Consider the following 24,781-nt stretch of genomic DNA (forward strand, 5'->3'; position numbering starts at 1 on the left):
AGATTTGAAGTTAATCTTCAGGACGTATCCATGTTTGCGTATCAGCGGCTTGGCAGTGCCCTCAGTTGAGCGCCTGTATGGGAAGGATCTTCAACTGTGTCGAGTGAGCCGATGACACAGTGAGCGACAGCGGAAACGAGGCGAATTTGATTTCAGAATTAAAGCACTGAAATAAAAGGTGTTTCGGACAGAGGATGCCAAATGAGTCATCAACATATTTATGTGATTAAAGCCTCGGGAAAATAAAAACACACTTTGCTCAGTATAAAAATGAGGGACATTCATGGCTATGTATTTTATTGGGGGAAAAATGTATGTATGTGTTACATTATTATTTGATTTCTATTCTTTGTTAAATTAAATAAAAGAATGTTGTTCATCTTCTGTATGGTTCCAAATTGATTTCCATTTCATCTTTTATTGTGAAATTTGTAAGCAGAAGCTGTTTCCCGTTGCTGCTTACTTGACAACAGGAGCCCAGTGCGGTCCTCCTCCTCAGTTGCAGCCTACAATTCAAGTGTGCACCGGGAAAAACATGATAAGAAGGCTATCTGGACAGTGAATATGGGAAACAAAACCTTACAGGCATACAAAGGATCCTAGAATGGAAAAATCTGATCAAATCTTTTGATCAGTGACAACTTCAAGTGGAGTGTGTGGTTGTGTTGTTTCTTTTTCTCACCACAATGTGTGAGGGATGGATATGGGTCGGATGCCAGTTTATTTTCGTTACGGATACAAGGACTGGCAGGTTATCAGCATGAATTACTAAGGGGAAAAAAGAAAAATAAATTTGCCATAAATGTTAAATTCAGCTCTGGAGGAATGACCATGGTGAAAAGGAAGGGACTGTTATTTTCGCTGCTGTACTTTATGGCAGAGTTTTGGCTCACTTCGCAGCAAGTCCTGAGAATTGGTAAGTGGTAAAAGTGTCCATGTCATAAATATTTATATAATAACTGTTAACATGTTGGCTGCCACTGCGCTCGTCAGCTTTTTCCATCGCTGACCCAGTTATTATGCAGTCTGGGTTGCATCTCATTTCCCACTGGGGTAAAAAAATATTATGTATCAAGGATTTCAAGCTAGAGCCTTGAAAAATTGGCAATACTTTCTGTGCAACACTGATTGGAATTGTTAAAATGTATTTTCCCTATAGAATGGCACCTAAATAATTAAATGAATACATAAAATATATAAATACAGTTTTGTGGTTTCTCGTAATGCAAGGCATTCTTAATCTCTCTCAGTGCGAGTGCAGCATGTTGTTTCATTTCTTTTAAAAGAACAAAGAAGGCAAATTCAATTACGGCCAAGATTTGTGAAATGATGTCTGTTCATTGCAAATGTACATCTCAGTTACTGTAGTTGAATCGCTTTTGAATCCTGATACCCTCGACCACAAGTTAAATACCATAGAGCCAAACGAGATCGAGGCACATCACATATGTTGTTTTTAGGAGCAAATTTTGAATGTGCAGTTGTTGTTGCATCTTGCCATCATGTAACTGTCGCTCACTAAGTTGCCTAGCATGCACTGAGTACAAAGCATTGTCAAAAAAAAAAAAAAAAGACATATTCAACTTTATTCACCTGTTGTGATGTTTGTGCAATAACCTTATAATTTTTATTACTGTATTTTTTTTTTCTTACTCCAAGAGAGGGTACTGCGGACCGAGCTGTAGGTTATTCAAATGAAATTTTTTATTTTTTTTTTAATCAAAATTGTGTTAATCCACTTTGGTTGACCAATGGCAGAGTCTCTCTTTCTCTCTCTTTTCCTTCCATGTTGACAGCAAAGAACAGGAGGAGAGACGGGTGATTAAGTTGGCCTACTGCTACATCTGAAAGCATATACTGTTGGCATAATGTTCTCCTTGGCACACAGCACTGTGAAATTGATACATCACTAAAGAATAAAGAGTGGGCAATTCAGCAAAACTTATATATATATATATATATATATATATATATATATATATATATATATATATATATATATATATATGTATATCTTGCTGTCAACATGGCCAGTGACATCTGTAAATGTGGATCTGAGTCCAAAGCTGTCTGTTAAGCCTTTGAGGGTTGACAAGAAGAGTAATTTCAATTTCCCTCTGTGCCTGTAATTAAACAAACAGAGCTCTTGCTTCAGTATCCCCCCTTTGATCTCTGATGTAACTTTGGAACAATGAGCCGGTGTTTGCTGCAAATTAATACTTTCGGGCTCTTTGCTCTTCTCCCATTGGTTATTCACATGGGTTAGAAGATTGCATCACAAAAATGGCTTTTAAAATTTAGCCCTAAGGACGCGTCGTTTTACTTAATGCCTGCAGCAACTCTGAATTTGAATATATATTCAAATTTTTAAAAGAATATAATAAACGTGGTGTTGCATAACTTTAAAAGGCTAAGAAGTCGGTGTGACTTCCTGGTTTCAACAGTCCCGATCTGTGCTCTATATTGTTAATCTCTCAATCATCTATCACTCTCAAAGGCCACCTAATCTTTGTCATTCTCTTCATGACCCACACACATCATAATCCCTCCCATATGGTGTGTGGCTTGGCTCAATTAACATTTCTCCGTCTTGGCTAGCGTCTGCATCAGATTGTGACAGGCTCCCACTTTTTTCACTGGGACTGGTAATAATGGTAAATCTTGTGCTCCAAGCCCTTAAACAACTAACTCTAATCTTCTTTATGCATTAAGTCTCTTCCCCAAATATGGTACTTAGGCAGTGACCAAATCTCATCACTGGGGAGAGCACAGAATCAACACAGAATTAACAGATGTAGCTGGGCCTTCTGTTTACTTTCCCTTTTGTTAAATTTCTTTTTCTCCTCTTGCTTGCATACTTAATGATTACTTTCTGATACATTATGTTTCATTTGTGTATTTATAGCTCAGTCCATATAATGAGAAATGTGGCACCAGCTCAGATCAACAACTGAATTATAATTTGATGAAGTATATATATTCCAGTATACAGTTTTTAAATCTGGTAGAGTATTACTCTGGCTGTATTAATATAGAAGATTACTTATATGTTTATTCATTTTGAATGTTTCCTAGTGAATCGCAAGGATCTTTCACATAAACAGAGAGACCTCAGTGCTCTACATCAAACAAACATAGTAGGCTGTGAGGACCTTCTCATTCATTCACAGTCTGGCATAGCTCCAGGTTGGAGTGGTGCTGGTGGTGTTGTTGGGGTGGGGGCGGGAGGTCTCTTTGGGAACTGGCCCAGGATGGGGAGAAGGAAGAAAGCACAACACTACGTCATTGTGTTCCTCTGCCTTAAAAGACTCTCCTTCATGTGATTATTGCACGGTCACAAAAAAAAATAATACAAAAAGTGGATTAAAATAATTATTTGAAGGACACTGTCTCAATGTCAGCGGGTTTCTGGATTAAAATCAAGTCCATCCTGTTGCCAGAACCTGAACCCGGTTATTTTTCTTGCTGTCTGCACTGAAGTGAGGAGGCCTATAATAAGGATCAGCCTAAAGGTTTCCGCCTGCAGCATAAGCAGAATCTTTTGTTTTTGTGACCTCCTAGCATACATTACCCCAAACCATTGTCTGGCCTATTAAGGATGAGACGGAAGCTCAGTGATCCTGAAAATTATATCATACACAAATTAATGGTAACTATTCATAGGTTGTTTCTTTTTTTAACTCTCAGGACTCACATTTGAAAGCTTCCCTACTGGATATTCACAATTTTGGGAGGAAAATATTTCTAGTGATTTCTGCTCTATCGTTTAATCTTTATAAAAGTATAAATGATCCTTTCTTGTCCCTTCATCTGTTAACCTGTTGAGAGGGAGCACTGATTCATGTGTCATCTGCAAACAAACACTTATTTGTCTTCCAATTTATCAGTATTATATTTGAGAACTGACTGTCATGACTGGTTTGAAGTTATGAAATGTAGATATTCAAAATACTATAAAGATACACTGAGCCAAACAAACACACAGCATCGTCTAAAGGCTTGTATATGTCTGCTGCAAAAGCGAAAAGATCAATTTCATAAAAGATACACATTTATTAGCCACATATCTTGATCTCTAACCATTTTAACATAAAATTAGTAGTTAATGGAAAATATGTATATCACTGTTGCTGTGTGTTAAAGGGTACATGTTTTTATAAAACACAAACTCGAACATCAGTGTCTATATCAGCTGGACTCCAATTTGATGCTCTGTTTGGATCTGAGGCTGTGGTAAAGATTTTCCACCAAACAAAGGAACAGATGCGTCATTGTCTATTGCACTGACAAGCATTCAAAGCTTTTCTGATTTCCACATCTTTCAGACGATTCCTGGACTATATGTGCAACTTTAATAATGTCTTCCTAAAGAGACAAAAGAAGCACTGAATCTTCACTTGACGCCAGCTGTTAGAGCCTTGGACGAAGCAAACTTCAATTATTTTCTGGTGATATACACAGAGTGTTTTTGTGAGATCTTAATTAAAAAGCCTGGACTGAATTTTCAATCATATATATATACTTTAGCTAATTTAAAACCATTTCCCCCTCCCCCCCTAAAAATACCCTGAGATCTGCTCTTCACTTCAGTTGTCTGGATGGTTGATGGTGGGTTAGCCTTGCTTAGAGACACCCTGCTTGCCAACTACTCGCAGTTAGACTTGTAGTCAAGACCGCCTAAACCAAGACCAAGACAATACCAAGACCAGAGGGTATTGACACCAAGACCAAGACAAAGTCGAGACGAGACCAAGACTGAGACGAGACAAAAAGGTCTTTAAACTGCAGCCAGATGCTGCTTCGTTTACGAGTGTCAGGCATATTTTTGTGTTTTTGCGATGCACTCGCACAGCCATCTTCACCACTGTCTACTGTCTCACTCACTTACTGAGAGGACAGGCTCACGCTCCACTTGACTGTCACGTCTCTCACCCTCTCTGTTTTTCACATAATGATATTATCCTATATCCTCGCATGTGATTGGCCACAATATGGAAGGATTGGAGCATAGCTGAGCCACTGTGTGAGAGCTGAGCAGCGAAAGGAAATTAAGTGAGGAGACGGCTCTCGCTCAATGGGAGTCGACTCTTCTGATTCACTACAAAGCACTCTCTAAGCACGGCTCTTAGAGCTGATGCTTTCGCGCATGACACATTATCGAAGGTTACGTTGTGTGTCATGGATACTGTTGACTCCAAATCTCTCTACTACTATGTCGATCTGAGACAGCAAGACCGAGACAGCGAGACCAAGACAAGACCAAGACCTCGTAAAAGTGGTCTCGACACATCCAACTCTACTCGCAGTAATGGTGAAATTTGAAAAAGTGCAACACAAACCAGAAATGGAGTTTCATTTATATTAAAAGTTTAATAATTTACCTAGTTATCGCTAAGTCCTTTTACTTTGAAGGCAAAAAGTCAGCCTTTTTCCACTGAATCACTACTTCATGGTGAGCAGTTAGCATCTTCCTTACGAACTATGACAAGGGTCATCTGCCAAAACAGTCAGAAATAGGTGTTTCAGTGCAGCCCTGCCACCTCTTTGTGACCAATTTCACCTTGACAGCCAGCAACCACTTGCCAACTGGTTGGGGAATACATATTTTTCCCTGGTGACTCATGGTTGCCAGAGGATCGCAGACTAGTTTCTAGGCCTGTGGTACTGAGCTAATAGAAAGATGGGAATTTTCCTGCAGAGTGAAACTACCTTAGGTAAGCTGGTGATAGTTTATATTTTTTACTAGTTATCTAATGACACTGACTACTGACAGTCACCAGCCTTCCTCAAATCAGGTTCTTTCTCAGGAAATCAAGTAAGTTGTTGCACTTTAAACAAATTTTAAGGCATTATTTCAAGGTGAAATGAAGGGAAAGTTAACTAGTTTGATTTCCCTGCTCCCAAGCTTCAGAGAGGAAATTAATAAGCTTTATTATGTTGGCAATAAAGATTTCATGGCTACAGCTCATCTTTAAAAAATGATAGCTTTATCAGTAAGTCAAATATAAGTCGAGCTCCTAATAGGTTTGTTTTTATTTGGCAGCTTTTAACATATCGGTGAAGCTACATTAATTTTTCATAGTCTTTGAGTCTTAAAAAGACATTTTGTATTATACTGTTAGGTGCAAATGTCATTACATTTTGAGCTCTTAGATCTGAATGGAAAAGTGATTATGTATAAAATTAGACGCCAACTGCAAATCATATAAATCATAAAATCTTAAGAGCAGCAGCTATTTTTAACTCCCTCAGAAAGTGGATGATCCATTTTCACAGCCTTGTTAAAGAATGAAAAACAAAATCTCTGTCACTGAGGATGATGACGATGATGTTGTGATGCTGCTGAATCCTTAATAAAGCCCGTGACATTTGCTGCAGCCTCTGCACTTTAAGCAAACAAACCTCAGGATCCAGCTGGTGCGTACTCGTGTGCATTTCCTATTCTATTACCTTAAAAAAAAAACACCTTAAAAGGAAAAGAGGCACCAAAGACAGTGAAATAGAATCTACTTCCTCTCAAATTTATAAACTGACTGATGTATCTGTGGCTGAGAATTTTATATTTCAGTCGAGTGAATTAAGGACTTTAACAGGTCCCAGCAGCTGCTCACTGAGGCTTGGTAACCATAATTAGGATTGGCACTTTCAAGCATGCTTTTAGTGACCAGGGAGTCCAGACAAGGCTCTCTCAGTTTGGGGTTTGAGGCTATGCAACACCAAAGAAAAAGGTCATTCACAATCAAGGTCTCAGGGGGAGCTTTTTAAAGGCCTTTTCTACTTCCAAATCAATCACAATTTCACAGGCAATTCTTCAAAGACTGAGAGTGCAGTGACCTATTGCCATCTGTAGCCTCAGTGTTGAAGCGGGGTCATGCGCAAACACTTGCACCATCTAAATGGGATCTATAATTTGTGATGATTGTTAATATAATGCCTGATTAACATTTCTGAAAAAGGCAGAGCTTTCAAAAATGCATTATTGTAGTCTTTGTTTTGTTAGTTAAAAATATGTCAAAGTTGAAAGCAACTTGCTTACCCACAGCATTCAGCACTGGACCCAAGTCTGTTGACACTTGTGAAGTGCAATGCAATAGGAACAAACATTTAACCCTGAATATATTAGATGAGAAATCCTATCACTGAAGGCCCAGATGTTAAATTATTTACATTTGAAAGGCTTCAGTGAATCGAATGAGCAGGGGAATTTTCGGCAGGCATAAGCACACTGAATCTCACACGCGCCTGTCTGCACGCAGGTAGCAATAATCCAGTATTTTTTTCTGGCTTTAATCCCAACAGTTTTTTAGCTGCGTTTTATGTAACAAATGTAAAAGACTGTGCATGTGCCTGGCTGGAGTCATATATGTCTTTATTGCCAGCTGTGGCATGCTAGACCCGCCATCTTTCTGGAGCAGCATGATGGATTAAGACTTGGATGTTTTTCAGTATGATCTTCTCAACTCTGAAATAACCCCCCCTTCTCCCCTCCCTCCTCCTCCTCCTCCTCTGTGGCACTGGCACAAACACCAACTGTGGCTAAAAGTGACTGAATTTACCTTTAAAGCCACTTAAATCTCAGTTTAAAGGTGATGACCAGTGCTACATAAGAACAAGTACCGTCGGACTGTACAGAGACGTGGTGCCTCTCAAAAAGCATATTAATCGAAATTAATAATTTAAATAATTGATTAAATGAGAACTTCTGTGCTAAGTGTTTCTTTATAGTATTTTGAATATCATATATATTAATATCATATTTGATAAATACTTCTAATACATTTTAAATAACTTCTCCCCCTTTTTCATGCTTGTAAAATGTGAGGACTTTGCTCTTCACCATTACTGTAAACTGACAATAATCATTTTGTTTTTGTTACCTTGGGCTCCTAAATATTGTTACAAAGTTGTACATGTAATATTAAAAACTAGAAAAGAATTTACAAAATGCCCGATAAGCCTAATTTACATCTAAAAATTGTCCTCTTGACTATGAGGGACATTTACTAATAGTAAATGAAACATGTTTAGTCTTATGATATCAAGGTTTTACACGTAAACAGTGTTATGTTTGCAGCAACTACAATTAGCTTCTGGGAATATTCCTTCTGTTAAAGTGTTTCATGCAGCGACAATGATGAAGCTGTCCATGTCATTTCCACAAACTGCATTTTATATTAAAATCTGAGCTTAATTCTGTTCCTCATTTCTTTATTTTATCTTAATATACTTCTCATTTCATGTTATGTATCATATTAAAGTATATCTGTAACTGCTGTGTGAAAGGAACCTACTTTCACTGCACAGTACAAACCCACTGTGGTTATTTACACGTGCATATGACAATAAAATAGCTTGTACTTGTACTTAATTAGCCCAAAGTTGTCAAAAAAATTTCTAGCACCAGAAAAGCATTTCACAGTACTTACAAAACAACAGATGCAGGGAAACTCTGAGGAAACATCTTCATTACTGCATCTTCAAGTAGTTAAACGCAGATGCAAACGGATGATAACTAAAGTCATGTTACTTGAAATAAAGAAATTTATAGACACTAAAAGTGTCTATAAAGTGCTAAAGTTTAGCTTTTCAGAGCACGGGTGCTTTGGCACCTTTAACCCTTTCACAGTAAGTCACCTCACATCTTTTGGCTTCAATAACTGATCTGTAAATCACAAGCTGGTGACTTTATATGTTAGGTATGATGACTGTTTCCAGTAGCAGTAAGTTGCAAAGGAGACAAAACTACAAAACAAGATTAATAAGTATGAATGTCTTTTGATTTGGAAAGGGGTTTTTCCCCCTAATTGAAAAATGTGTAAATGCATAAGAGAATAAGGGATGGCTGAAATGTTTCCCCTGATTATATGTGCTAAATGTTTAATCTGTTATCCTTTATGTGAAAATTAACTGAACAAATGCCAAAGCTTTCATAAAAGTTATTGTGACAGCTTGTGAAATTCAGGCTCTGTAACAGGCTGAAGCCAGGAGAGTTCAACTTTTAATTTGAATAATATTAAATCCTGTCATCTCAACTGGGTCCCTTAGCAGCATTATGTGACAGAAGTACAAACGAAATGGGGCCGTATTATGCAACTATTACAATTCAGCTGTGGTAACCTTCAATCTTTAAAAAGACACTACGTGAATATCTATACCGAGAGAAGCCAATTGATCGATAATTTTTCTGCTAGTGCTTTGATGTGAGCTGGGTAAAACTCCTTCCACTTTTTTCTTCTTGCAGGGGGCATCTTTGAGACTCTTGAAAATGAGCCCATTAGTGTTGAAGAACTGGCCTTTAAATTTGCCGTAACTAACATAAACAGGAACCGGACCTTAATGCCAAACACCACGCTGACCTATGACATCCAGAGAATAAACTTATTCGACAGTTTTGAGGCTTCAAGAAGAGGTAAAGATCTTGTCATTTAATTTTGAAACCCCACTTGAGAATCAGTAAGAGATTTTTGTTGAGATTTTATTTTCTTCCCACTTTCTGTTTGATTACTTCAGCCTGTGACCAGTTGGCTCTGGGCGTCGGTGCTGTTTTTGGACCCTCTCACAGCTCATCGGTCAGTGCAGTCCAGTCTATCTGTAATGCCCTGGAAGTCCCTCACATCCAGACACGCTGGAAACACCCATCAGTGGACAACAAAGACAGCTTCTACATTAACCTCTATCCTGAATATGCCTCTATAAGCAGAGCTGTGTTGGACATAGTGCAATTCTACAAGTGGAAGACGGTTACTGTGGTCTATGAGGATGCAACTGGTAAGTTGAGATGGGAATGAATGATACAACATAAGATCTGGAGGGAAACACAGACTTCACTATCATACTGAAGGGCCGTTAGTGATTTAACACAGCAGGAAGAACATAAACTTTACTTTTAAAGTATAAAAATGTGGCAACTGTTTGTCATATTTATAAAGTGCCCTTGAAATAAGAACTACAACTCCTGCAAGTCTTTGCCTTAGCAACCCTGTTAAATTACCTTGAAGCTATTTATAGATGAGTCAATGTGCCCTGCACGTGCTCTAAAACTTTTAAAGAACAGAAGTCTTCTGGAAACAGAAGTCAGTCCCAACAGATGGTGAGACAAAAATCACTCCTAAATAAACAGGAAGAAGCAAATATAAGACAGAACTAAGAAGTGAGGATAATGCACAAGTAGTTATGATGATTCTAAATCAAGAGTTTCCAATGCCACTGTGATGTACACTCTTTCAACCTGGCTAACTGTGCTAGAATATGTCATGGTCCTGTTACTGTGAGCAGTTATGAGAGGAGAAGATGATCAGACCTTCAAAGGACATAAAGTCAAAGATAAAGCTTTCTTTTTGAGAGTTTAAGAAAGACTGCTGTATTATTTGTTGCATTTTCATTTTGTGCTACTTTACAAAAGATTAAGACCTTGAGATGTTAGGGCTATGGCTTCTTAACAATTACCATGTGACACAACTGTATTTCTGATTACTCTGAATCCTCAGACCTTGTCCTAATGATCAGCAGCCATGAGCTCCACTAAGCAGTTTTCCAGCACTCTAATAATTTTCCGACCATGTAAGAAAAGACTAAAAGAAGATAACTGAGCATTTTCAGGTACCAGTCTCCTCATTAATAGGAACAGAAGATTTGGGATTTAAAGCACCAGAAAACTTTCCAATTGATCTCTTCCATGATTGCTTGGAAGGTAAATAAAGACCCAAGGTGATGGAAAAAGCCCTTAAGAACTATATAGTCTGGAGGGACAGTGTTGGGTTTGGGCAAAACTGCCCCATGCTAGCTGTGAAAAATAATACAGAATGACTTTCTTGGGATTATTCTAGTTTTAAATTGGACAAAACCAGAAAGCTAAGCCTGTGAACCAAACAGAGGAGAGTGTCAATGTCTACATCAACAAACAGGGTGGCAATACTGCATGCTACATTGTTTAAAATCAGGGTGCAGAACCTATAACGTGGTTGTGCTCAGAAATTCAAAGTTCTACACTGGCCTTCTGTTTAGCAGTACCTACAACATCAGGTCTCTAAGGTACTACATGCATTCATCGTATAAATGAATCTCCGCCAGTCTGTGAAAAATTCAACTTCTTTTAGCTGGTTCACTGATTCAACCATAGTTGGGGCAGTTTCTGTGCAGCAACACCTGCACAAATATGACCCTCAAGAGCCATCAAGTCCTCACATTACAGTAAACCTTCTGTCTTTAATCTAAACTCCATCAGTCCAGATGATCCATTTACATAAACTTTTTTTGGCCACAACAAACCAAAATGTGCTTGGAGGAAAAAATAAAAGAACAATGGTTTCATGAGAACAATACATCTCCAGCTGGTGAGCACAGGGATGGATTGGTGCTCGTCTTGCAGCCAGTGGAAAAGGGAAAACTTAACTTTGAGGCAGAAGAATGGATTCAATAAACAGCAGCTAAATCTGTGTAAATAATACAAGACTTAAGAAATAAGCAGTATTCACCATTAGGAATGCACTTTAAGTGTCAGTGGTGCATACTGCTCAGTGTCCTGATTTGTTGTTTCTGTTGTTAAATGTGATTCATCATTGTTTTTGTAATGATGCTGAAGTTCAGATTTTCTGTTGGTTGGGGTACTCTACAACTTTAGGTGAAAACCATATAAATGAAAACACAGATTAAGACTAAAAGGCTGCAAAGACTTCAGTGACTAATTATACAGTGGATGAAAATGTATTTCAGCAACTGTTTATCCTTCTCATCTATGAGGAACTTTATATTCATTTTCTATTAATGCAAATATAACTGATTTTAATTCATCCTCTTTTTGCTCAGTTTTCCACTTATCATTACAGGGGGGAAAGCGAGACAAGCATTTTCTCCATTTTGAAACATTTTCTGAAAATGAATTGCGATGCCCAAACGAAAGCTTTAAAATATATCGTCATATACTGTATATGCAGTTGTCTTGTACTTTAACCTCATGGAAAATTCTACAATCTGTGCCTAAAACTTGTCTCCAAAAGCATCATGGCCCACTTCAAAAATCCGAAATCTTCTGTGGCCCATCCAATTTTTTTTTATCACAACTCTGATCATTCTACTGTGAAATATTTTTGCTAGTATCATTAACAGCTTTATTTGAAACACCTGAAAGCTATTGCAGGAAATGCAGAATGTGGTGTATTTATTTAGAATACCTTGGCTTTGTTATGCGCTTCTTTTTTCCTTTTTTAATATTTAAAGGAAATGTAAAGTTTACAATTATTTACATTTTATAAATTGCCGCTATGTTTTGACTTAAAAAAAACTAATTTAAAACAACTAAAATATCACTTGTGAAATTAAAAATATTTTTGCAAGTCACTTTGTGTACAAAACTTTGGGAATTACTGATTGCCACTGAAGTTTAGTTTCAACTATTTAGATATGCAACATAGCAATCCATTGACAATTAGCCTTTAACACTAATCAAACAGACAACTGACAAAAGATAACATCGTACTTTCTGTGACTGCTGCCAAACAAGTGCGACAGGCTGTCGCAGAGCAACTCCAAACGACACATACTCTGTCAAGGAAAAAAAAATATGCAGAAAACTAAAGGAACAGCTTTCTTACCTGGAGAACAGGGAAGGCAGAGTGGAGCCCCTATTCTGGTTAGCAAGCAAATCCATTAAAAGGTCTGGTAGTTCATAAGATGGCAATGCAGTGTTTCGTTTGAATTCTGTTGTCCTACTGCAATGGAAAATTATAAAACATTATCACAACTGGCAGACTCCCACCATTTCCTTATGCGTGGCTGAAAAAAAAAACATTTTTCCGACACAAGATCCAATGTGGAGGAAGCTAGTTTCATGCTAAAGATGTCTAAAGCAAAGTAAACTCCAAACAGTAATGACCAGAATACTTACATATTCTAGCTATAGAATTGCAAGAGACAATTTCTAGTTGTTTTTGTTTGAAAATCTCTGCAGGAAAATATATATTTTTTTTATCATGTTGATGTTAATTTGTTGTTGTTTTTTTTAACATGTTGCTTTGTTAATTTAAGGTTGTAAATTCGCAATGTGACCACTAGAGGGCACATAACACATAAAGAGCCTAGTAGTGACGTGCGATACCAATAATTTCCTTTCCGATCCCATACCAAGTCAAATTCAGGGTGGTATCGATGATATTGATACTTTGTACAAAACTTAATGTGTTATTATATTTTAAATTATAGCTTCGTAACATTGCAGGACTTCAGACTAGTGATGGGCAGATGAAGCCCCATGAAGCACTGAAGCTTTTCATCCAATTGGTTCACCCCAACGCGAAGCTTCATGAAGCTTCATTTGCTCTAGCAGGACACCTACTGGACGTAAAAATAATAGCTGGCATGAATTTGAAGAGTGTGGCATTTTGCACACAGCCTGTAAATGTCAACAACAAAAGGAGTGTGTAAAACATGTATATTGTAGTGATGGCAGTATACTGTGTATATTTATAGTGGCAGTATGGGAAATGATTATTTGGAAATGCTTGAAATGGAAATGATCATTTACTGTGAGGTGAGGTGTGGTTGGGGTGTGGACAGTAGTTGTGCTTTTGTAACGTTGAGGTATGGACAGCTACACACTGAGGCTTTGAGCCTCAGTCCTGCCTGTTCACATTTTATTCTGTAAAAACTAAATTTTCACTGCTTTTATGACCTTTTTAGTGGGGAGAACATAGCTAGGATTTAATGATTTAACAAATCTTTTGAATCCTTTGTCCTCCACAATGCTAAATAGCTGGGAGTCCTCAATCACCATGCTGACCAGGTCTTCATCTATTTGAGATTGTTCTCCTGAGGAAAGACAATAAAGATAAAGCACAAATATAAATATCACACACGTAACTTATAACAGTTGTATAATATTGTTATATCATTTAGTAACATTACTGCATCCTATATTATCATTGCATTTGATGGCTCACCTGGTCTTGCTCCACAATCGGTGTCCCCCTTATTCTCATGCAAAGCTCTGTAGTGCCTAAGCATGGATGAGGTGTTGTTGTTGTCATATCCCAGCTCCCTGGCACATAGCAAACACTTCACCTTGTACAAAAGTCAAGACAGCTCAACATAAATTGCATTGCACCATCAGTATCATGAAAATACATAAACTCTCACTAACCGCAACTCTCCATCAAACACCCACATTTTTGAATGAAGTCTGAGGGGTTTATATCGCTGTCATATCTCGCGGCAAAGTTCGAACCACTTCATGAACCAGTCACGTGGTACAGCCGGGCAGCGAGGCTTCGGACGTCATCATTTTCAGCTCCTCCCATAAATGAAGCAAGCCTCGATACGCGCTTCGCGGAAACGCCCCCTCCATTACTTGACACACGCTCCGAAGCCTCGATACAGAACGTCCCATCACTACTTCAGACTACTTTTTCTTATTGTTTCAATTATGAAGAAATCTCATATAGAAATAAAATCCTGAAGTTGTGATAATTGATGCTATTTGAACATGTGTATCTTGTAATTTAACATGTATATACTTGCCTAGACGTTTCAACAAAAACATTCAACATTCACACTTTCCCTCATTCACAGTAGTGCTGTGCCACACTACAAATTTTGGTATGATCCAATACCAAGTACACTGAACAAAAGTATAAACGCAACACTTTTGTTTTTGCTCCCATTCCCCATGGGATGGACGTAGAGACCTAAAATTCATTCCAGATACACAATATAACCATCCCTCCCAAACAGTGGTCACAAATCAGTCCAAATGTGTGGTAGTGGGCACATCTGCCATATTGAGATAATCCATCCCACCTCACAGGTGTGCCACATCAGGATGCTGATCTGACATCATGAGTAGTGCACAGGTCAGAATCAGAATCAGAATCAGAATCAGAATGGGTTTATTGCCAGATGTTGAGGTTTACAACATTAGGAAAGTGCTATGTAGAAAGAGAGATATGTGCATGAGATATACATGAGATATATACATGAGAATAAGAATTATGAGTGCTACGTAGAAAGATATATACATGAGTGCAGGTGGTGATCAGTGCCAAACATATATACATGAGAATAAGAATTATGAGTGCTACGTAGAAAGATGTACCTCAGACTGCCCACAACAAAAGGCCACCCTGGAATGTGCAGTTTTTTGCGCTATTGGGGGTCTGGGGACCCAGAACCGGTCAGTATCTGGTGTGACCACCATTTGCCTCATGCAGTGCAACACATCGTCGCATGGAGTCTATCAGATTGTCAATTGTGGCCTGTGGAATGTTGGTCCACTCCACTTCAATGGCTGTGCGAGGTTGTTGGATATTCGTGGGAACTGGTACACGCTGTCGTATACGCCGGTCAAGCACATCCCGAACATGCTCAATGGGTGACATGTCTGGTGAGTATGCTGGCCATGCAAGAACTGGGACATTCTCAGCTGCCATCTGCCCTGAACAATGTGAACCATGATTCATCCATGAAGCGCACACCTCTCCAACGTGCCAGACGCCATCGAATGTGAGCATTTGCCCACACAAGTCTGTTACGGCGACGAGCTGGAGTCAGGTCAAGACCCCGATGAGGACAACGGGCATGCAGTTGAGCGTCCCTGAGACGGTTTCTGACAGTTTGTGCAGAAATTGTTTGGTTGTGCAAACCAATTGTTCCAGCAGCTGTCTGGGTGGCTGGTCTCAGACGATCTTGGAGGTGAACCTGCTGGATGTGGAGGTCCTGGGCTGGTGTGGTTACACGAGGTCTGCGGTTGTGAGGCCGGTTGGATGTGCTGCCATATTCTCTGAAACGCCTGTGGAGACGGCTTATGGTTGAGAAATGAACATTCAATGCACGGGCGACAGATCTGGTTGACATTCCTGCTGTCAGCATGCCAATTGCACGCTCCCTCATTGCTTGTGGCATCTGTGGCATTTTGCTGTGAGACAAAACTGCACATTCCAGGGTGGCCTTTTGTTGTGGGCAGTCTGAGGTACACCTGTGCACTACTCATGATGTCAGATCAGCATCCTGATGTGGCACACCTGTGAGGTGGGATGGATTATCTCAATATAGCAGATGTGCCCACTACCACACATTTGGACTGATTTGTGACCACTGTTTGGGAGGGATGGTTATATTGTGTATCTGGAATGAATTTTAGGTCTCTACGTCCATCCCATGGGGAATGGGAGCAGTAACAAAGGTGTTGCGTTTATATTTTTGTTGAGTGTAAATACAGGGCCAGTATTGACGATATCAGTACGAATTGGTTATTCAGGCAGCTAATGGGGGGACGAGTAGTGTGCCATGATTTATAAGATGAATTCTCAATTTGCAAATTCTGAACAAATTTTCACCACCACTGTGATTGTTACTTTCCACAATCATTAGTTAACACAACAAAACACAACTTTCAGCTTTTTGTGTGTTTTGAAACTGAAATGTAAATTTTTCTGTCTGTAAAGACCACAAAAGGTTTGGAGATTTTTCATAATGCACGTTTGAGGTTTATTTTTTCCAAATGGTAAATGGTAAATGGCCTGTATTTATATAGCGCTTTTACTAGTCCCTAAGGACCCCAAAGCGCTTTACATATCCAGTCATTCACCCATTCACACACACATTCACACACTGGTGATGGCAAGCTACATTGTAGCCACAGCCACCCTGGGGCGCACTGACAGAGGCGAGGCTGCCGGACACTGGCGCCACCGGGCCCTCTGACCAAGAAATAATTAACACAGTTCAGTGGGCTACATACTGAATTTGAAGGATAAAAGCAAAGTATCGATTCAATTGTGCTTGTATCGATCCAATACCAATACTAGTGTTGGTATCGATACGATTGATATTTGGATCATCCGACCGCCTCTTATTCTTACTTAAAAGTAATTCCGGCTTCCAGTCATGTCTATCTATAGAAGAAAATGTCCATAGTGCAGTGTGAGGTGATTTATACCCTAAGAAGTAAAACATCCCTTCAAATCCCGGAAGAGACACAAACTGCTGCACGAAAGCCTGTAAAAATGTTTTCAATAATATGTGCAGATCACAGTTGTATAATTCATATTTCTTTAAAGCATTTACACTAGTGTGAAATGATTTGCATACTGCTGCATTATAGCATTTGAATATTACTAATATATTTTTAAAAACATTTCCTGTTGCAAATTATACTATTTCAGTATCATTTATTTATTTGCAACGATATGTTATCAACATGCATTTAAACTGCCCGGTAAGCAGCAGTGACTGTACTTGCGGGAACTATTTCAAGGCTACATGACCCACGTGACCCCCAAAATTTCAGGGGCTCTGGTTATCAGGGTGTCTGGCCACTAAGTATCAGGCTAGCAATCACTTATTTTAGGTATGTGACCCCTCCTGGTCACTTTGTGGAACTGCAGCATTAACCAATATAGTGCCAGAGTAGGCATAAATTTAATCTTCTGGCAAATTACAGTAACTAAATATTTTTTAAATATAGTTTTATTGCCGATGTTGAAAAAATCTCTCCTTTTGCAGAGGACAGCATTGTACCTCTTTAAGTAGCATTCCCATAGTTTGAGGAAACCTGGGATTTGAAAACACTGAGGAAGGAAGCAATGAAAGTGCAGATGAGGCAGCTTGTGGTTAAAAGATGCTTTTAAAAACAAAACAAAAAATCCACATTCAAGTCAAAATAAAATAAATATTTGTTTCATATATAATAGCTGCCATTAGCTGCCAAATGTTGTGGTGGGATGCAAAATAATCAGATTAAATGATTAAATGTTTAAATTCTTGCTGCTCCTACGACATGACACCAGAGAACTGTTGACCTGATGGATTTCTTTAAACAAGGTTTGCTTTTTTGTGCTCTGCTTAATTTCATATAAAAGGCCCCTAAAAATAAATGAGAGGTGCTGTAATACGAAGCAGGAGAAAATGCAGTGACCTCAATCAAGGCCAATTTTTCATTTTGCAGTTTTAAAGAGAGTAATCTGGATTTTAAGCGCATTGAGCCAGCTGTTGTGGTGAATAAATATAATGGAAGTTAACTGAATTGAATTTGAACTAAAATTGTGTGGCTTGATCCTTTGCCTTCTTCTTCATCGCCTTATTTCGGCTGCTCCCTTTTGGGTCTCCACAGCAAATCATCTTCCTTTTTCCTCCATATCATCTTATTCCTAGCATCCTCTTCTGTCACACCAACACTCTACACATCCTCCTTTATTGCATCCATAAATCTTCTCTGTGGTCTTCCTCTTTTGAATGGCTTTAACATCTTCAGTATCCTTTGCATATCCACTATCCCTCTTCTGCGAATGTCCAAACATCTCCACACAATTTTATTGAATTTGGCTTGGTAGCTTTGGCCTTGGAGGTGGAATTTTAGTTTTTCCTTACATCATATAAGTAAACTTGTACAGTTAAAATGTTCCAGGTGGAAGGTTTCCATTAAAACGGGGACTGTTGTGTTTAATAATTGCCTCCTTGTCTTTTGATTCAAGGCCTGATTCGTCTGCAAGAGTTGATCAAAGCTCCATCCAGATACAGCATTAAAATAAAGATCCGGCAGCTGCCCACAGGAAGTAAAGATGCCCGTCCCCTGCTGAAGGAAATGAAGAAAGGGAAGGAGTTCTATGTCATCTTTGACTGCTCTTACCAAACATCAGCTGATGTTCTCAAGCAGGTGAATAACATGCACTTCTGCCAGTTTGTGGGCCACTGAGGGTTCAGCCACACGCCACATAAAGTGAAAATTTGATCAGATAACCAATGTGGATTTTCTTTCTTCAATGGAAAAAAAAAGCCTCTAAATCTCTTTTCTGAATTGCTGTTGGTTTAATATTCACTACGTGCAAGATTAGTGCACTTCTATCCCCTTCAGAAATCCTGTGTTCATTACCAAATCCAAGCAGAGCCTATTTCTGGGCCAGACGTACACGTTTAGAACCAACAGCTGCTCGGAAGATTAATTGAAGACACTTCACTAACAGGAGAAAATTGTGACATATACTCACTCGCATAGTTGTTAATGTGAGCCAAAGAAATATGAGACAATTCAGGAAATGGATGGAATAAATAATTTGCCGCTCGCTGTGGTTGTGGGTATGGTTGGTTGGTCTTAGGCGGAAGAGAAGATTATTTATTGTGGCTGGAACAAACCTCCACTGTACCGTTAAACAGAAAACTCTCAAACACTTTCTCCCTGTTTAGATTCTGTCCATGGGAATGATGACTGAATATTACCACTTTTTCTTCACCACATTGGTAAGAGACAAATCTTTTACAAAAAACCCTCTTTCTGATCATAATAACTGTGACTCCTGAAACTTGATAGATAGGTATTTTGCTATGATGCCACATAACTACACAATGCTGGCCTGCCTAAAGTCTGTTTTTATGCTACACTACTGAGTTATGCTGATGAGCCTGCACATCTGTGGTTTGTTTTATAATAAGGCTGCTGGGTGCCCTTGGCATAATTCCATGTTATTACCTTGTACTCATGTTGTTCCACTGTTTTAATCAAGTGTTGGTTTACCCTTTCTCTTCAGTTAACTATATCTTGGTCTCATATTGACATTAGGAGTGAAAGTCAGTAGAGGGAAGACAGAATGTGTTTAATTGACAGACAGGCAGGTTTAACAGCTAAGATGCAAGGAGTAAATATGGAGGAGGAGTAGAAACACCTGGGTCAACCATCCAAAGTTCCTGACAGTGCGCAGGGAAGATTAAGAGGAGCGTGCAGGCAGGGTGGAGACAGGTTTTGTCAGTGATCTGTGACAGAAGGACAGCAGCAAGAGTGAAAGGGAAGGTTTACAAGATGGTAGTGAGATCTGCTAAGATGTATTTGGACATTGACGCACTGTTGAAGATGTTAAGATTTTCATTGGGAGTGAAGAGGATGGACAAGACAAGTGATTACATCAGAGGGACAGCTCAAGTCGAGCAGTTTGAAGAAGCAAGGCTGAGATGGTTTCAGACATGTGCAGAGTAGGGATAGTAGCTATATTGGACACAGGATGTAGAAGATGGAGCTGCCAGGCATAAGAGGAAGACCACAAAGAAGGTTAATGGATGTAGTGATGGAGGACATGAAGAGGGTTGGTGTGACAGAGAGGGATGCTGGGGACAGGCAGAGATGGAGGCAGATGATCACCGCTGAAAGAAGAAGATTATGTCATGTCACATCAATCCCCTTAGGACCTGTTTGCCCTTGATTTGGAGCCATACCGCTATAGCGGGGTCAACATGACGGGGTTCAGATTGCTAAACATAGACAATCCTCATGTGGCTTCGGTGGTCGAAAGATGGGCCATGGAGCGACTGCAGGCACCCTCCAAAGCCGAGACTGGAATGATGGAGGGGATGATGACAGTAAGCCTAGTTTTACTTAATGCTTTCTGTATTATCGATAGAAACTTTCAAATCAGCACATGAAATAGACATTTTGTTAACTTTGTCTCCAGATACTATCAAGTAACAATGTAATAAAAAGCCAGACATGTAAATGTACCTACTCAAGCTTTATTTGTAACACTGCATGAGATCTTTAATACATTTTCACTAGCTCTCATTGCATACACTTGGGTCAAAATACAGAAATTTTATGAATTTTCTAAAACTGCTGCTGTACCTTTGAGTGTGCTTGCAGAAATGAAATGCTGCTGTTTATGTACATAGACAGCCCGGGTGTGATAACTGGATGACATGTGATTTGCAGTCCCCAGTAACAGAGGATGATGGCCACATTTCTCTTTCAGACTGAAGCAGCTCTGATGTACGACGCCGTCTACATGGTGGCTGCTGCCTCACAACGCACCTCTCAGATCACTGTGAGCTCCCTTCAGTGCCACCGACACAAACCCTGGCGCTTTGGATCACGCTTCATGAGCATGCTCAAAGATGTGAGTCTGCCTAATGAATGTGTGACACCGGCGCTCCATCCATTCATCTGTCCTTTTCATAGCCCGCTGCCTCTGTGTCACTTGTTTTGTGCAAGAGCAGAAACAATAGAGTTAGGAGATTAGATCTGGTGAATGAGCAACGAGTGTGTGATGATTATATTGAAAATAATTTTTTCAAGACATGGTGATTGACGTCATGCATCACATGTTGGTAGTCTTGTAAAGATTAGAGCTGTCCATGGAGGAATGCTGCTCCTTGTGTGAATGTTTATGAAAGCAGGTAAAGACAATGTAGATTTGAGACAGCTCCTCATGAGCTAATAATAATGCTAAAACTGAAGACTCGTGCTAAGGATCATGTAGCATGCTTCTTGCTCTGTTGAACACGAAAAATATTTCTGCATGAATTGTTGATCTAACAGCAGATTAAACAGAAACACAATGAGACAAACACTCAGCAAAGCCTGACAGGTTGAAAAAAACACGCTGCCTGCTGTGGAAGCAGACTTTTTCATCTGTGTCAAGATATATTCATCTCACTTTAATAAGCTCTCTTGTTATTGCACTCTCTAATTAGATGTTTCTTTAACCAATGAGCTCTTCTTGTTGTAAGTGAGGAGAGAATATTGACAGCAACAAGCAAGGCCAAATGACCCAGGCAGCAGAGTGTAAATGAATGAGACTTTTAGCTGTATGGTCTTTAAAGATATTGTCTGTAATTAGACTTGAGAAAAGTATTTTTACATAAAAACAAAGCGATGTAAAATGTAATTTTCTTGTCGACTGATGACTGCCACTGTAATATTCTTTCTTCTACACACAAAAAAGCCCAAACATCCTAAAATGAACATTGTTGTTTTAGTACAGTGGTTAAATTTAAAAGTGCCATTCCAGTGCTTTCTTTTTACTGTTCTCCCATTTACAGCATATTATGCATACAACACACGTCACTACCAGCCAATATTTTACTGCCATACTATATAGATTTTCAATTTACTGGTAAACCTTAGCTACTAGGGTCCTCAGCTATGGTTGTGAACCTGGGTAAGTGATTGAAAGAATAAGACTGGAGATACAAGTGACAGAACTGAGCTTCCTCTGAAGGGTGTCTGGCTCATCCTTGAAGGTAGTTTAAGGACCTTGATCATTTGGGAAGTACTCGGAGTAAAGCTAAAAGAGAGAGTGGAGGTGATTCAGGAATTGTATGCATCCTAAGCAAGGGGTTCTGGGCATATCCAACCAAAAAAGAAGCAGGGAAGATCCAGGACATGCTGGAGAGATTACGTTTCCCAGCTGACCTGGGAAAACCTGGGAAGGAGAGGGGAATATACAGGTTGTGGATGGGGAAAGGACGGTCTGGGCATTAGGCTTGATGGCTGGGTGAATGAATTGATAGAAACTTAGCAGAGAAAGTAAGGAAATTTGTGTTAGCAATAAAGCCTATATGGTTGGATAAAGAAGATTTGGCAAGTTTTTTATGGGCGCAACCCACATGCTCAGCTCTGCTGCTCAACCCACAAATGCATTTTCCTTACAAATGTGGCACCATTTAATGAGAAATACTGTAAACAGACTTTCTAGCAGTATAAGAGTTATTGCCAGGAAGCAAAGAAATAATCGACCGAACATAAATGTCCTTATTTTTTGTACTAAGTTTAGCTTTTAAATTAGTCATTAATGGAAACACTTAGCAAATCCACGACACACAATCTTACAGGGAACTTAGGGAAGCTGGTTGACAAATACTGTACATCTATCATATTTTGCTCATAAGTTTCATCTTATTATCAAACATAAGTTCTGCACTGCAAAGTAGTATACTGACTATGTGTCTGGTGGAGCTGACAGGGGTGTGCTTATCTGGAGAATGCTTAAACTGAGTATTTGGAATATTCAAAGGAAATGATGTCTTCAGCTTACAATAGACCTGCCATTATGCCTCTCCTTATTCCTGTTACCGCTTGTATGAGAGGCACTCTGATTTAGTCCATGATGCATTACCACACAATAATTATGTAACTCTAACAGTAATCAAACCAGACGTGATGTATGCAGAGCTGAATCATTTATAGCAGGTCATTTCCAAGCTTCTACAAGACAAATTGGATACCTTAAACAAACGAGTAGCTGCTTGAATGGTGAAAAACACATTCACAAATAAACACACCATTTAGAAAGTTAATGTGTACATGCCTATATAAAAGTTTAATGGTGGAAAAGTTTAACATATGTAGAGACTATATTGAAAATATGTAAACATATTAGTATGGTCCTTTCAGACTGTATTTTAAATTAAGAACTATAACTTAACAGCATTAGCTGATGGGCCCTTGAGCAAGACACTAAGTGCTGTTCAGTAGCTCAGCCTACACTCTGCTCTTGTGGGGGTGGAAAGGTAAACTGACAAATCTGCCTGCAAGACTTGGTGCTGTGCCACACATTTAACAGGGAAAGTTAAGTTTTATGAAGAACTAACTGTTCAAGAATATTAGGGGCACTTTGAACGCATACAGATGAATGTGCTTGGATCTGATTTTAGATACAGTATTGATGTGGAAAAAAGAAAATATTGTTTTTTCTCACCGTTTCCTCTCATGTGGTCATGGGTTTTTAATGGCGGCAGTATCATTATCTTACAAATATAAAAAATAGGTCCACTTCTTGGACAAAGAGTGGTTTTGCCTCTCTATACCACCATAGATTTTAAATCAGTTAAACAACTGTGATTAGAGCCAAGATTTTCCACTTTAATTCAGAGGGCTTTGATAAAAGTTTTGCAGAATTAGAAACATTTTCATACACGGTTTTAGAGGCTTAAAATACTTTGCACAATTGACCAACAACCAATTTCAAGGTTAGGTGAGGCCCGTTCTGTTGTTCTTTCAAGACAAAGGCTGCAAACCGCTGGTTACACTCAAAAACATGGTTACACTCAAGAACACGAGTGTAACCAGTAAACATCTAAAAGAGTCTTCACAGAAAAATATCTGGACTGATGAATCCAAGATTAACTTGTACCAGGAAGGATGATGGGAAAAATATGGAGATATGGTAGAGGCAAGTGGAACCAGACCAGCAGTGTTTATTGATGATGTGATTGGGCTATATTCTCTGCTCAGATTCAGATTAGGCTTAAGATAGTCACTGACTACAAAGGGTTTTCATTCAAGGATTAAAAACAGTCCTAATATTTAAATATATGTAACTATATATATATTTATAGATAGGAGTACTATCTATAAAAATGGCTGTATTTCATAAACAGTAGATACAATATGTTTGTTAAACCCCTTCAATTACTTTTTGTCTCTTTAGTTTAAACTACAAAAAAATTGTCCAACAAAATATAGACCTAACTGCATATAAACTGCAGTCGTGGAAACACATTGTCAAGAGAGAGAAAATCTGATTGGTGAGGATTTAAAAAGGAGAATTAATCAAAAGAATAAATCTGGACTGAAGGGTCAACAGATCTCAAAGATGTGAGTGACGACACTGGAAAGCAGACATATCAAAGGGCATTTTCATTGAATGATACCCTCTAACCTTCTATATGTATTAAAGAAACTGATGTTTCTCATGACGTGATCAAGTTTAATATGAACTCTTAAGTTTATGTGTGATTCCTGACATGGAATACTATCCTCCTTTTCTTTCTTTCTTTCTGCAAAATCAATTTCATCATACTGCTTCAGAATGATGACACTGGATTACATTTTTTCTTAATCTTGTTTTGTTTATTGCTTGTTGCGTGTACTAATGGCTCAAGATGAATTTGCTTCGGTTCCAGTCGAATTAATGGAATATTTTTCACTTCAAAGTCAAAGGCTCACTGTTGGTTTGCATCTCTAAATTCACCTGTATGCTATTTCCAGCAGAATAGATTTTAGTGGAATATTTTGCAGTGTTTAATACTA

General features: G+C 38.8%; 1 protein-coding gene across 2 annotated transcripts in view; it reads left to right on the top strand.

The window, feature by feature from the left end:
* Nucleotides 1–504: 504 nt before the first annotated feature.
* LOC147314983 (glutamate receptor ionotropic, kainate 1) overlaps nucleotides 505–24,781 on the top strand; it is a 35,672-nt gene continuing 11,395 nt past the window's right edge. For both annotated transcript variants that reach the window (XM_086262109.1, XM_086262110.1), the window contains exons 1-7: nucleotides 505–916; nucleotides 9,242–9,409; nucleotides 9,511–9,768; nucleotides 18,462–18,643; nucleotides 19,171–19,224; nucleotides 20,161–20,334; nucleotides 20,721–20,864. In XM_086262109.1, coding sequence (XP_086118235.1) covers nucleotides 826–916; nucleotides 9,242–9,409; nucleotides 9,511–9,768; nucleotides 18,462–18,643; nucleotides 19,171–19,224; nucleotides 20,161–20,334; nucleotides 20,721–20,864 — 1,071 coding nt within the window. In that variant the 5' untranslated portion in view covers nucleotides 505–825. The remainder of the gene's footprint in view (nucleotides 917–9,241; nucleotides 9,410–9,510; nucleotides 9,769–18,461; nucleotides 18,644–19,170; nucleotides 19,225–20,160; nucleotides 20,335–20,720; nucleotides 20,865–24,781) is intronic.

Source organism: Aulonocara sp. 'chitande type north' Nkhata Bay, linkage group LG14, assembly GCF_057382095.1.
Source record: "Aulonocara sp. 'chitande type north' Nkhata Bay isolate Kocher_YH1m ecotype deep benthic linkage group LG14, A_spYH_male_GT1.1, whole genome shotgun sequence".
In the NCBI taxonomy this organism is placed as follows: Eukaryota; Metazoa; Chordata; class Actinopteri; order Cichliformes; family Cichlidae; genus Aulonocara; species Aulonocara sp. 'chitande type north' Nkhata Bay.